At 33.3% G+C, this 15,209-nt stretch overlaps 1 protein-coding gene and 1 long non-coding RNA gene across 2 annotated transcripts in view; one reads left to right on the top strand and one right to left on the bottom strand.

Moving 5' to 3' along the window:
• LOC111516189 (glutamate receptor ionotropic, kainate 2) overlaps positions 1–15,209 on the bottom strand; it is a 213,017-nt gene that overhangs the window by 132,994 nt on the left and 64,814 nt on the right. The window contains exon 4 of the mRNA XM_074186656.1: positions 8,092–8,267. Within this exon, the coding sequence (XP_074042757.1) occupies positions 8,092–8,267 (176 nt within the window). The remainder of the gene's footprint in view (positions 1–8,091; positions 8,268–15,209) is intronic.
• LOC141487551 (uncharacterized) lies at positions 8,826–10,350 on the top strand. Its single transcript, XR_012468436.1, has 2 exons — positions 8,826–9,747; positions 9,954–10,350. It is a non-coding gene; the product is annotated as an uncharacterized lncRNA (long non-coding RNA).

Raw genomic sequence — 15,209 nt, 5'->3', positions numbered from 1 at the left:
TAGCAGTGACGATCAGTCGTATTATCCAGTAATAATAATAATAATGATAATAATTACGAAGCAGGTTTGAACAACTGATATCACTCTCGCTTCACCATAACACCTGGTCAAGTCAGAGTCCAAACAGGGTGGTTTTCTTTCAGAAGGTGTGTATTTCAGGGCGATTTCTTCTGCATCTGTGAGGAATGGTCATTGGTTGATAATGCTGGCGCGCCCTCCTGAATGTATCGGGGCTTGGGGGGTGTAACGTGAAAAGTTGACTTTTATCAACAATCCAAAGCACTTGTTACGAAATGTATCATTTAATTGTGGAAATCATAAAATACATGTATACAATTTCAGAGTTCCAATCTAGTATAGGTACATCAGCTATTTTATTTTCTTGATAACTCTGTATTTCATTGCATAGTTGATGTAGTCTGGGGAAGAGAAATAGAAACGAATTATTATTAATGAAATAAAATTCTCAAAAAGAAGGAATGATCAATGAATACTTCATACAAAGGAGAAGTATTGCCATTGGAGTACACCAAATTTCGTCAACGTGTACGTCACGGCGCAAAGGACGAGTTTGTGTTAATACTTCTGGTCGGAGGTCAACCTGAAAGGATTTTGGGTGACTGTTGAGAAACGAAAGTAGAGTGTGTCACGTCGGTTACCATTTTTGTGTTGGGCATTATTTTAGTGGAAGCCTTTCCCTTAGAGGAGGTGAGTTTTTTAACCATTTGATTTCTGGAACCAATATCACAACCGAGATCACTTTCTGTAGATCTGCCGGTTTCCATTAAGCTACGGACAAGTACAGCCTTTGGTATTTTCCAAGAAGCGTGGGTCGTCCAACCATCTCGAACGTTTTTGTTCTGGTTTGGAACCTTTTGGATCCCCAAATATCGTCTTTTGCTGTCGACCAGTTTTGAAAAAAAAAAGAAAAGTCGAATTGCTCCAGTTCGACATATATCTTTCGAATGCAGGATATTTATAGTATCGCCTGACAGCGGAACTGTTTAGTTTTCTAACCCTCCAGACTACATCCAGAATCCACTCGACCTCTCAGACAGCCTGTTGCTGATAACATCCAGAAAAGAAGGGACTCATTTGGTGAGGAATTTCCAATTTTTTACATGGGAGTTGATTTCCACTACACAGACAACCTATTTTTGGAAACCAACTATATACCTGGTGTTTCCTTTTTGAATTATATGTGTCTACATGCATGTAACGTTTCAAAAATTATTTCCAACGTTTCAATAATTATTTTGTGTAGACGTAATGAAAGTTATATGAATTTACTTTATAACGTTGTTTAGTAAGATCCTACTGCAGCTGCAGCGGCGTCGTATTATTTCATTTGTTGTGTTACTGGATCACATCCTTTTTGTAATGAAAACAATAATCGCTTTTTGTCTACCATATTTTGGTTTAGTCTGCAGCAACTATTAAATAATTTTCTGACTATGCATATTTTTATTTCTTGATTTTAGCAAAATCAAATCAAGTGGCGCCCCATCCAAAAAAAGGTTGTTCCACAAAATAAAAAACCCACGACCACTGCTCTCCTAATATATTGACTGCCGTTAGCAACTTGTTAGCTTTTTTTGAAATTCTCTATTAGCCGTGGACTTTCATTCGATCATCATAAAAAAAAAATATCAGAAAGAGGTAATAGGGGATAGGGCCTGACCAGCGCATACTTCGTTAAAACAAAAATAAAAATAATAATTCACGGCACTCTTATGGTATTGACGAGACACCGGTGTTGCCCTACGCTCCGGGGGATATTGAATCCGTTGTGGGAACGGGAAGTGCTGAATTTATTGGAACTATTCTTTCCCCACATTCAGGCTCATACAAGCTAATAAGCCGGATGTAGTCCTTCTCGACCACCAGAGCAAGACGATATTTGTCGTGGAGATTTCAGCTCCTGGCGAGACGAATATTGTCTGTGAAGAGGGGGAAAAACGAATAAAATATCGAGATTTTCTCTTCGAACTCCGCAGACTATATCCAGACCACTCTGTCAAGATGGTCAAGATGGTCTAATTCCACTTCTTGCTCGATGAAATAATATGTTTGACATCCAAGCCATTAAATGCATATACCACTGGTCATTGTTTCAAATCCGGTTCCTGACATTCGAAGATATTATTTCTATATTCGATTGGGGATTCAATATGTTATCCATGCATGCTCTGCGTTCTGACTAAGATGTCATGAGTGTTGCAATGTGATCGGTTATAAGGTCCATCGGTTTTTCTTGTAAGGAATCTCACTTCAAATGTATGATTTCCTCGATCTCGTCAAATCGCACAGGTTCAAACTTCGGAGAGATGTTTTCCATTTTAATGACAGAAGAACTGTTACGAAACCGGTCTGCAAGTGTGTCTGTTCCCATAATTAAAAATCGTTTCCGGCAGTTGTATCACCAAAACCATATGATAATAATTATAATAAATGGTCTTTATTTTACGTGGCGGAGTTTAGCAAAGCGCTATTCTTCCACTCAACCACGCTTGGGAAAAAAAGAAACATTACAAAAAATTAATGGCAATTTCAGGACAATAGTAAAATGAAATAGAAATGTTTATGTTTGGATTACTTTTGGCTGAGCAATTCATTTTTAAGTTTAATTTTGAATAGCGGTATTGATGAATTTTTCAAAGATTCAACGAATAAATTATACATTGTTACAGCATGATACGTGAAGGATCGTTCATAAATAGTGCTCTTATGATTCGGAATGTCAAGATTATTGTTAAATCTAAGGTTTCTTGAGTGTATCTAATATCTGGGAAGGAGTTTATTTACCATATAAGTGGGTTGTTGTTTTTTTTATCAGGTTGTGAATGAAACAGGCGAAATGCAATTCTCTTCTGTTTTGCATTTTTAACCAATTCAGTTGATTGATTGGAGGGGTCACATAATCTATGTAATTCAAGCTGACTATTAGTCTAATACAGATGTTCGGTACTTTCTGAATTTTTGCAGAAGTTATGGAGTCGATACAAGGGCTATAGACGACATCGCAATAATTAAAAATAGATAGAATCAGTACGTCTGAAGGGGTAATTTTGAGAAACCTACTGAGATAGTGCCTGTTTGAATACAGATGTTTCAGAGTACCGTACGAACATTGAATGAAAGTATTGACTTGATGAACAAATCTGAGGTTGTAGTCTGCATGAAGTCCTAAACATTAAATTTTGTCAGTCAATTCCACAGAATGTCCATCAATATAAAAATTTATGTCATCTATGGCCCTTCCACGATATTTGTCTTTTCCAAAAATTATTAAAGATGATTTACTAGGATTAAGGTTTAGACAATGTTGCTGCGAAATCTGAACAAGATTTTTTTTATCATTAATGAGCGATGTTTCGTGATCAATAAGCTGATTTAATTTATCGGAGTAGTACAAGTGAGTGTCTTCCTCATATTTATGAATGTTGAATAACTTAAGGACCTTGGAGAAGTCAGATCCCAACTAGCAATTTCGTATTTTATAATAGTTGCGGAAACGTTTCGGAGTAACAAATTATAAAACTGCATTTCTCGGCCCTATTAATATTTGTTTGCCTTTCTGCTCCGCTGTGGCTCTGCTGTCGGTACACAGCTAATGTGATTGTTTATAAGTTAGTTGGCAACATTTTTGCTGAATGACGGGTAAGTTTTTGATATCAGAATATATCTTTAAATTAGCTTCAATAATTGACCAGTTATTTGATAATTCAGGCCTATATTTTCAGTTGATAGTTTTGTCTTTTTGAAGCTGGATTTGACTCATTTTATCTACATTTTAGGTATATATGTTCACCATAGTTCCGTCGTCATGGGTAAATAATAACCAACTCTCATCAAAAATTGATGCTGATAAGCTAATACGAAACCACAATTCTATGCCCGAAGCCAGTTGGTTTACAATGATGAATAAACTAAAACAGAGTCATTTGATGACCTACCAAATTGCTGAAGAACTATTAGAACGAATACTGAAGAATGACGATACAGAACAAGAAAAAATTATCAATTCTATGCAACCCAAAAAGCAATCAGGGTTATTTTCATCCAAACAAGTTGTCACAAAAAGTGTGAAAAAGCCAGAGTTATGTATCTTTTATGGGACACCGTCTATATGACTGTAGTTATTAGTTATCCGAGGAGTTACTTCTGAATACTGTCTGTGGAGCATACCTTACTGTACCTGAATTTGTCATCATTTAAAGAGTTGTAACACGAAACTGCTTCACTCAGAACGAAATATCCAGATTTCATAAATAGATAACTGAAAACTGAAACTTGAAAGTGCAAACCCTTTGTATTTTAAAGTCTTCCAAATTGTGAATAATAAGGTTGAGTTACTAAACCCAATATGTATATTGAAAATATTGAATTTACTTATGGGGTACCTATATTCAATACAAATCAAATATTTAGAAGTTGTTGAAGAACTAATTTCCACCACGACATCGATGGTGCCCCACTTGAATAACTTAATAAAAATATTCTTACTAAATACAACTAAACTTTTGAAGAATTTTCAAAGCTGTGATTAGGAATCGATGTCAGCTGGTTGTTCTTGAATGCTGCATTTTATTCTTGGTGGCAACAAATATATATTAGCAGAAGCAATTTGATTTTATAACAGTTATGTTAGTGTTTTGGAATTGTAGTAAATATACCATACTATAAAATAGTTGGCAAATTATCATTGAAGTGTCAATATGGTAATGAAAATAAAATTGTGTCTAAAAGCATTTTAATAAAATAATTTCATTAAAGCTACAGGAAACAGTTATAAAATAAGCTTGAAATAGTTTTATAACTATCATAAAAATCTCGCAGAAAAGTGTGATAAAACTGCTACATAACAATTCACTTTTATAGGAAAATAAGTTTCATAAGCTAGTTGTAAAAACGTTTCTGTGATAATTTCCTGACTATTTTATAATGGTTTTCCAATTTTATTTCATAAACGTTTCTATGACAAATTTATAAAACACTTTTATTGCCTACAACTGTATTGTGTTCACCGATCATCTAATACAATCAATTAGCATTTTGAAAGTAATTATACAATACTAATAAAATAAAACTGTTGCAACATCATGGAATTATAAAACAACTTTGCTGGTTGGGATGTGTAGATAATAAAGAGTAGCGGGGCGAAAATTAAACCTTGCGGGGCTCCATGACATACACTCATATTATCAGACTGACTACCCTTCATCACAACACGTTGCTTTCTATTTTAAAAAAATGAACTAATAAAGTAACATGCTTCCACACTGAAACCAAAAACCAAGTTTAGCGCACATCAGATCGTGATTCATGGTGTCGAAACCTTACTGTAATCGAGAGACAAGAAAAGAGTGACCGTTTCATTATCGGTGGCTAAAAAAATATCGTCGGTCATTTTCAACAGAGCACTAGATGTACTGTGATGTTTCCGAATATCAGATTGGTGTTCAGGCAGGATGTTATTATCAGAAACTTAAGAGTATATCTGACTATAGGCTGCCTTTTCTACAGTTTTTGATATTGCCGGTACTATAATAATGGGGAATAAATAAGAATGGATAGGAATAACTTCAGTGAAGAATCCTGCACTGACAAATGTCAGATGTCGTTGTTTCCTGATAGGTGTCAGTACATTATCCTACAGTGTAGGTAATCAGAGACTGGCTTGAACGAATTGTTCTTGTAGATAATTTGACAGAAAAACTCTTTTCCACCAAGTTCTTCAACACATTCAATTGAATTCAACGAAACAGAAAAATCGTTAAACATACATCCTTCATAATCTTTTCATTGATGAATCTGTTGGCAGAGACGAGCGAAGTATTTCTTTTTTTCAAATTCCCATTCTAGTCCAGTCATTGTAGTAAGTTCACCTCGGAATTCGAGATACCCAGCTGTAAGTCTGCAAATACTTGTATATTGACACCCTAGAAGTTGTCTCAAAACCTACATATGGTAGGGTGTAAGTAACTATTAAATTTCAAGGTCAAAGGTCACAAAAATAGGTTTTTTGCGCTTTTTTTGGAAATATCTCATTTCCTATAAGATTTTTGCTATTTGTATTTATTATCAATATTGTAGAATACAAAATTCTCTACAAATTTTGTTTGAAAAAATTTTTTATACGGTGAACCATTTTCGAGATAGAGGGTGGAGAGCACGCGGTCACAGCATCACTTCGGGTCAACCGGTGCCTCCGGTTGAAAACGCGCCATATATAGTTGATGAACTATTGATAAATCAATGATTATAAATATTTGTCAATTTTTATTAACTATTATATTATATTTTATCATTTTTTTCCTAACTTATCCACTTTTTATTCAGTATTAATTTATTTAACAACACTTACCTGCCCATGTAATTGCAGAATTGTTAATGAAAATATAGGAATTATATTTGAATTTTAACCTAATTAATATTTATAACTTCTTACATGATGAAAAAAAAAAAACAAATAAATTATGAATTAATCTTTTTATTAAAAAATATCATTGAATACATTTATTTTTATTGAAAGTAAAGAAATGGAATAAACGGTACAAAAACTACCATTTATAATTTTAATCATCTTCTTCCTCTTCATCGTCGTCTTCTGGCTGCTGGTTAATTTCAAACTGGTCTTCATTATCGCCTTCAACGACATTTGTCTCAAGTTCTTCCATGACTTCGGGGTTAAAGGTTCCATCTTCGTTAATGTCGCTCTGATATGGTAGAGCATTGAGACAAGCTTGCCCATTACATTGGCCACAAGCTAAAGAGCATTGCAAGCCCGCTTTCCTGCATACGCATCGCGAACCACAACCACTCTTGCAGTTGCAGAAAATTGTATTTAGCAAATCTTCTGGAGCAGGTGGTAAAATTGTCATGTAAGGCTCCAGAAAATCGTTTCGCATTGTCCAACCCCATACCTGGGGTTCCAAATCATGTCCTAACCAAGTTTGAACTTGATAATATACACGGTTGAAATGTTGATGAGCAGCTGCACTTGTTGGTGGAATATTTGAAAGCTGCACAGGTTTATTAAGTTTTGTAGACTCGACGTAATGCATATAACGAAGATGATCGAGACTTTTCACAGATTTCGGAGCATTATAGACTGCCAATAAGGTTTGAGTTCCACTCTCTAATAATCTCTGGGCCGAACAATTTTCTTCCTCAAATGCTGCAGCTAGTTCATCCAAATTTGTCAGTTTCTCAAGAACTTTTAAAAATGATTTTTTTTCCTTTTTAAAAAGCGCAGAAGTTGTGTCACAGCCACTTAATGCGTGCAGAAATAAAATATGTTTTTTAGAATGAGGATAATTAGCAAAACTTTTAGTCGAGTATATCTCCGTTTTTACAATACCTTTCCCAACTTTTTTAAAGAAAATTTCTTGTTCGTAAGACAGTGTACGCCCAATTAAAATGACATTTGAAATGTCATTAGTGTAAATGGGAATGTAATTATATTATGATTTAAGTTTTTCTCTTAATTATTTTTTAATTTTAGTAAACGGTTATCAGTATTATTGAATAGATATAGATTTAATGCATGGAGAAAATTATAAAATATAATATAATAGTTAATAAAAATTGACAAATATTTATAATCATTGATTTATCGATAGTTCATCAACTATATATGGCTCGTTTTCGACCGGAGGCACCGGTTAACCCGAAGTGATGCTGTGACCGCGCGCTCTCCACCCTCTATTTCGAAAACGGTTCACCGTATAAAACATTTTTTCAAACAAAATTTGTAGAGAATTTTGTATTCTACAATATTGATGAAAATGCAAATAGCAAAAAACCCATAGGAAATGAGATATTTCCAAAAAAAATCGCAAAAAACCGATTTTTGTGAACTTTGACCTTGAAATTTAATAGTTGCTTACACCCTACCATATGTAGGTACAAGTATTCACAGACTTACAGCTGGGTATCTCGAATTCCGAGATTCTTACCTAATTTAAGCTTAAATGACTGGATTATTCATTAAGATTGGAATAGAATTAGAACTATGAATTCTATAAATTATTCGGTATCTCGCAGATACATGAACATTCAAGTTATTACAAAAATGTATATACTCACCGCTCTGAAAAATTTATTGATATTTCGTGGATTTGTATCTACAATCATCTTATGAATTTCCTTTTGTCTGACTTCCCTTAAAACTTGTCGATATGTAGCGGGACTAGCTTGTCGGATGTACATTTCTATTCTTGTGGCCGCAGGAGCCTTGACCAATTCTTGTAGTTTGAATAGACCTGAAAAAAAGCTTCTATAAATGATTTTTGATCTTTGTGATAACATTTGATAAAATTAACTCTGGAAATAGTTATTTCAGAGATTGAACAGAGTTCATCTCGAAAGATTGAAAAAGTGCAATGAAAAAGAATAAGAGAAATTGACGAACTCCTGAACTAGCATTCTATATTTTCCAATAGCAAATCAATATCTCGAAATATTTTTCATTTCTATCGTTAAATATATGTTTCGATTAAACTGATTGAATAGAACTCAACAGATATTCATGCAGACTATCCATTGAAAACTATCCTTTATGAGGATAAATGCATAAATGTGTGTCGTATATAATTCAGAACCTATCACGATATTAGCCGGGAAAGTAGTTGGTCTCTGATAGACAATCACCGAATCATACCGTGTTTGAACGTTTCAATTTCACAATAGGATTTTTTTTATTTTAGAAAATTGAGGTGACTCAGTTCATTAGTGTTTTATTACAAATTATCAATTTTTCACGAACTACTTGATTATTTATAAAAATGGGAATACCAGAAAGTCTCAAGTACCTACCACTACCCACACAGCACTAGATATTCTTGGAATATTCCCTGTATATCATAAAACGAACGTATATATTCCAAATATTCATAGAATATTCTTGGAATATATACATACCTTTAGAATATTCATAGAATATGCTTGAATGAATATGGCAGGATTATTCCCGAAAGAATGTGCATAGAATGTCTATAAATGGATTATTCTCCCTTGAATATTCTAAGAATATTGTCGATCGAATATACCATATGGTATATTCTTAGAATATGTCCCCACGGTATATTTTGGAATATTCTATACAATGGAATTTTGAATTATTTTATAATAACGTATTCAAATAATTCAATATTATTAAAAACAAAAATATTTGAAGATCTTAATCGAATGCATAACCTAATGTATATAACCCTGATAGTGTTAACCAGTTTTTGAACTCAACGCAAAGATTCTGGATGAATTGCTCCAACAGCAACTGTTGGAAACGACAAAAAAATTTGAATGGGCCAATAAATGAACCAATTGCATCAATAAATTGGTTAATTCTCATCCTATTTGTCTTTTTGTATTTGAAATTATTTAATTACAAAGCGAAAAATCCTGGAAACAGAGAAATGGGGAAGTGAATAGTTGGAGTAAACGTTTCTCATTGGTCAATTGAAGTGTAGCGCGCGACAGTCGAATAAGCTCTGTGAAAGCGGCTGTCCCTTAATGCATGGTACATTTGCGTTTGCGTTAAATTCGACATTTGATTCAACATGGCGGTTGACGTGGCAGGTTCGCGTGTGTAATGCATGATGTGTTGGTGTTATTATCAAAGTATAATTCTGTCACGTTCAGTGTACCATTTATAATTTGGGGTTGTCCAATTTGCAGTACAGCGAATAGTTTGATTGTGGATCTTCAAACAGGAGAGTTGCATCTATTCAGTCTTCAAGAAAAGTAAGTAAAATGCAATAGTATCGATAGTAAACTGAAAACGTAATGATTACTTTTCAACAAGACAATGCAAGTTGCTCTCCAAGTCATAAAATGTTGTAAATGTTCATGAGTAACCTATGCGAAAACTATCTATTTGATTTTTATTCCAGTTTTATTGTGCCACTTTCAAATAGTGATAATGAACGTTAATGTACATTTTGTTCCAGGTATTACTATTGAAACACTGGCTGATGCATTGTTGGACAAATATAAGGAAAACTATTCTGGTGAGCAAAGTTTGAATAACTTTAAGTAAGTGAAATTCATTGAAGAACCCATCATACCACTCATTTTAAATACTTCATTTGTGGGTTTATTTTTCTAAGTGAGAAACCTAACCTAACCTATTTCTTGATGTAATACACTTTTTCTTTTTCAATGAAATGATATATTTATTATTTTTTAATTAGTGCTGATGAATTCACAGAGTTGTTAATTTTAGTATATTTTTTAGTATACATTTGTTTGAGAGTAGGAACATCCTAATTTGAATACATTTTTAATATTTGTAATATGACAGTATTCAGGAATATTTTATTCAGTGAATAAATATTTTGAATTAGATTTTTCATTTTTAATATTGGTTGAAACGCCAAATATTTCAGTGTATATTGTTTTTAAAATATATTTGTTTATGAATATTATGTGTTTTATTACTTGTGTGAATCTTGTATCAAAATGCAATATATACATGCCTAATAGCGGTTACTCGTCACATTCTTGGAATATTCCAAATATTCCTAGAATATTCATAAAATATATTTAAAGAATATTCTATGGTGTTTCTCTATTGTATATTCCTACAATAAACTAAGAATATCCTGAATATTTTATGAATATTCCTCGGGTTCTATTCCTGGAATATTCTTAATAGAATATACCTTAGATATTCTAAGAATATTATAAGATATTCTAAGAATATTCCCAAGGAATATTCTTAAAATATATCAAAGGTTCGCCAGGAGCACTTCCAGGGAATATTCTCCAGAAGATATATATATCCATGGCATATTCATAGCATAATACAATATCCTTAAATGTATATTCATGAAATATACCTGGAATATCTATTGCTATGTGGGTAGAATTTTTTTATCATAGTCCAAATTGAAATGATGTGCCTATTAGATGAAATCAGAGCCCGACACTAAACATTCAGGATCCAAAATCAGACAGCACTAATTACATTTTCTGTAGTGGTGTTATTGAACTACGTACGGATTGTGAAATTCAAATATCTTTGAAAAATTATTCCGAATCTCAGTGATTATGAAAAGCTTTTCATACCGAAAAGCCATCCATCCCGGCTAAGGATTTTTTTTTATAAAACGGACTTGGCGATCCACGTTTCATCAGTCTTTTTTGAGAATGTTTTTCTGATTGATTCTCTTCAACGAATTGTACTATTGAAGGTTTTGTCAAATTTCTCAGTTTCATAAGAGCAGTTTGATAACTTCATTTCAAAGTAAAATAATTTTTTTGCGAATCTTTTCGAAACAACCATTTTCAATACTTCAGACGAAGACATTCAAATACATTCTCCAGAGGGTTTGATCAAAATAATGTTTCTGAAATGAGGATTTTTGTCAGAGACGGGCTTGAACATTTGAAGTTCATTTCTTCCCAACAAGCAATTTTGTATTTTATAATAGTTGCGAAAACATTTCGGAGGAACAAATTATAAAACTGCATTTCTCCCAGAAATATTTTCAATGTGTTCATAAAACAGCTATAAATAGGAAATTGGCACCGTTTTGTGAAACATTATAGTTTTTATCAATATTTTGTAGGGCCTTTTACAAACACTACAAAACGGTTTCATAAACACTTTGGCAGTTACTATAAAATTTTTCTAACACTCTTAAAAAGTAGTTTTGTAAAGACTTCTCTTACTGCACTTTTGCAACATATTTTGGCGATAAAATAATCAGAAGACAATTTTATAAGAGTTTTTTAGTAGTTCCAAGTAGGCGTTATAAAATATAATACAGCTGAAAACGATAACAATAAAATAAAAAAGTGTTAAAATTGTTTTCTTGAAGGCGCCAGAAGTAATTTTGTATTGGACACTAGAAAAATATAATAGACATGTCGCCAACTAAAAACTAACAAATATAAAGTTTGAAGCCATTTTGGAATTTCACTTTTACACTCATAAAACTGTTAAATGCATTGTTTTTGTTTCGAAGATTGATATTTTTACTGCAAATGAAATTTTATTGACAAATATATAGCTCATTATTAGCAAAATTTAAGCGCGCTACTCATTTATAAATGTTTTCGGAAAAATTATTAATTATACAAAAATTCACTCTGTAAACGTATTGATTTTCTAGTCGCAAACTCAACTCACTTGGTTCCAAATAATATGATGTTATAATATCAATGTACTTTTCAGCTGTCAATATCATTATATATGCGGTATTTCATATTTTGAACTCATCTAATTTCAGTATCCCGGATTGCTGTCATTTAAAATGGAGTCGTTCTATAAAATAATTTTTGGTATCAGTAGCAAGCATTTCAACGTTTTTTAGCTACTCTGTTACCCCTATAAAACGGTTAAGAAACATTTAGTTCTAGGAGTGATGGTATTGCGGCAGATTAGAACTACTTTTGAAGCTACAGGTTCCTACAAAAGTGTTTGAATAAATTATTTCTCACATATAGTTTGGATAAATATTATCTAACGAGATGTTTCAGCTAAAAAGTTTTTTTCATCGATTATAAAGGCTGAACGACGGGTTTTAACCATTTTATTTATTTTTTTATTATATATATCATTATATATATATTTTCCCATTCCTATTTTTTTTAGTATTTCCAACATACAGGGCGACTCAAAAAGCTTTCAGAAAGTTATTTTATGGAACACCCAGTCATTTCTTCGTCTTCGTTGCGTTAGAACTCAATATTGTTATTTTTTCAGTGGTTTTAGTAATAAAGACGTTTATTATTATTATTATTGATTTCCACCACGATATCGATGGTATCCCACTTAAATAACTGAAAAAATATCCTTACTGAACATAACTGAAATTGTGAAGAATTTTTCAAAGCTGTGTTCAGGAATCGGTATCAGCTGGTTGTTCTTAAATGCTGTATTTCATTCTTGGTGGCAGCAAATATATATTTTCGAGAGAAATTTGATTCTATAACAGTTATATTAGTGTTTTGGAATTATAGTAAGTATGCCATACTATAAAATAGTTGAAAAATTATCATTGACGTGACAATATGGTAATGGAAATAAAATAGTGTTTGAAAGGATTTCAAACACTATTAATTTCAATAAAGCTACAGGAAACAGTTATGAAATAAGCTTGAAATAGTTTTATAACTATCATGGAAATCTATATCATGGAAAGTGCTATAAAACTGGTACATAACAATTCAGTTTTATTGGAAAATAAGTTTTATAAGTTAGTTGTAAAAACTTTTTCGTGATAATTTCCTGACTATTTCATAACTGTTTTTTAATTTTATTTCATGAACGTTTCTATGACAAATGTATATAACACTTTTATTGCCTACAACTGTATTGTGTTCATGGGTACTCTAATATAATCAATTAGCATTTTGGAAGTAATTATAAAATACCAATAAAATGAAACTGTTGCAGCATCATGAAATTATAAAACAACTTTGCTAGTTGGGTTTAGATTTGTTCACTATCTGTCTTCAAGCATAGCCCACTGCCTAATAATGAAGTTTTTCTTTCTTTTTCAGAGGAATCGGGCAAATTTCGAAAATGCAGTTGGTTAGTACTTCGTCCACTAGATGGAGTGACATTCTTGATGTTCGCTCCATCTTAGGACGAGGAATAAAATACTCTGAAATAACTTCGATTTTCAATTATGGAATATCATTGACTTTAGGTCGATAATGGCCACTATCTTGCACTGACGAGTGGCTAAGGAGCCCGAAACTGGTGTGCAAGTGTGCCGTTCCAAAATTGAAGGTCTACTCTTTCAGTTGTATTGCCAGTTGCATATGCAGGATATTTTCTGTGAAGATTCCTGCACTGACGCCTGTCGGATATAATCCAACGCCATTCGTACTATTAGCCACTGGATTAGTTGTTTTCTGATAGGCGTCTGTCCGTTCAACCTATTGTGTAGGTATATTCGAGACTGGCTTGAACATTCAAAGTTCATTTCTTTAGATTTTTTTACTGCCTGTCTTCAAGCATAGCCCACTGACTGATAAGAAAAAAATATATGTGATAGAATTTGATGTTAACACTTCATTGTTAGGTTTTCACCGAACACTCTACAAAACCGCGACATGTCTTTCGCCATATCATAGCTCATACAGGCCTTGAATACGCCTTGAATATATTGTAGAAACTTCATTATGATGGTGTGCCTCATAGACGTTTCTTTAACGTATGTAAACAAGAATGTTTACCGGTGTGAAAGCTTTTCTCCTGTTTTTTTTTTGGCCGGGTTCTGTAGGTTTTCAAGTCTGAAGTTTCGTCTACTAGTGCGTAAGACATTACCAAAGGCATGAGGTATCGGTTGCAGAGCCCGCATTGGTGTTCGAATTGTTTCTTTTGTTCCGAACGCATTAACCATGATGCTGGTATTTGACTATGATTTAACATTATTATTAGTAGGCGTGGCTTTGTTTCTCTTAATCGAATCACCTGACTTTGTTTGTGTACCTTTAAGGAGAGGTAGTCAGATTTTATTGATGTTCATTGTCTCTTTGTTATATTGAAATTATTCCAGTGTTTTTGCATTTCTATTGCCTCTCTATACACTTTTGTATAGTAATTATGAGTTTCATCGTGTATAACTATATCTGAGAATGAGAAAATGTGAGTGCCTGTAGAGAGCTTTGGATTAGCCATTCCGTTGAAGATCATTTTTGATGATGTCTAGTTCCTTCTCGAGACCTTCCTTCGTGTTACAGAGCCCGAAGCGCGGTCTAATATAGTCTTGATGATTCCTCTTTTAGTTGATTGATGGTGGTTGGATTCGTGGTTCAGATACTGTCCCGTATGAGTGGGTTTTCGATATACAGATGTTTCCCACTTAGTGTCGGTCCTCTTCACCAAAACGTCTAAGAATGGCAATTCTTTGTGGATTTTATTCTACATTGTGAAAGTGATGGAAGGTCACCACTGCTTAAATATGGTTTGAAACTCTGGCCATTGAAGAAGCCCACAAGAAACCTCGAGTCTGGTTGAGATATGTTGACGATACCTTCATAATATGTAACCATGGGAACACTGAACTAGAAACCTCGAGTCTGGTTGAGATATGTTGACGATACCTTCATAATATGTAACCATGGGAACACTGAACTAGATGCCTTCCTGAAACACATCAACAGTGTGAGACCTTCCATCAGCCAGTAGGCCATTGAATGTTCGCATTGCCGAGCACAAGAAACACTCACAACGGGGGGAAACCAGC

This window comes from Leptinotarsa decemlineata, unplaced genomic scaffold, assembly GCF_025532065.1.
Source record: "Leptinotarsa decemlineata unplaced genomic scaffold, Ldec_3_MD MMD2_P_RNA_scaffold_4, whole genome shotgun sequence".
Lineage (NCBI taxonomy): Eukaryota > Metazoa > Arthropoda > Insecta > Coleoptera > Chrysomelidae > Leptinotarsa > Leptinotarsa decemlineata.
This window is presented reverse-complemented; position numbering and strand designations above follow the sequence as displayed.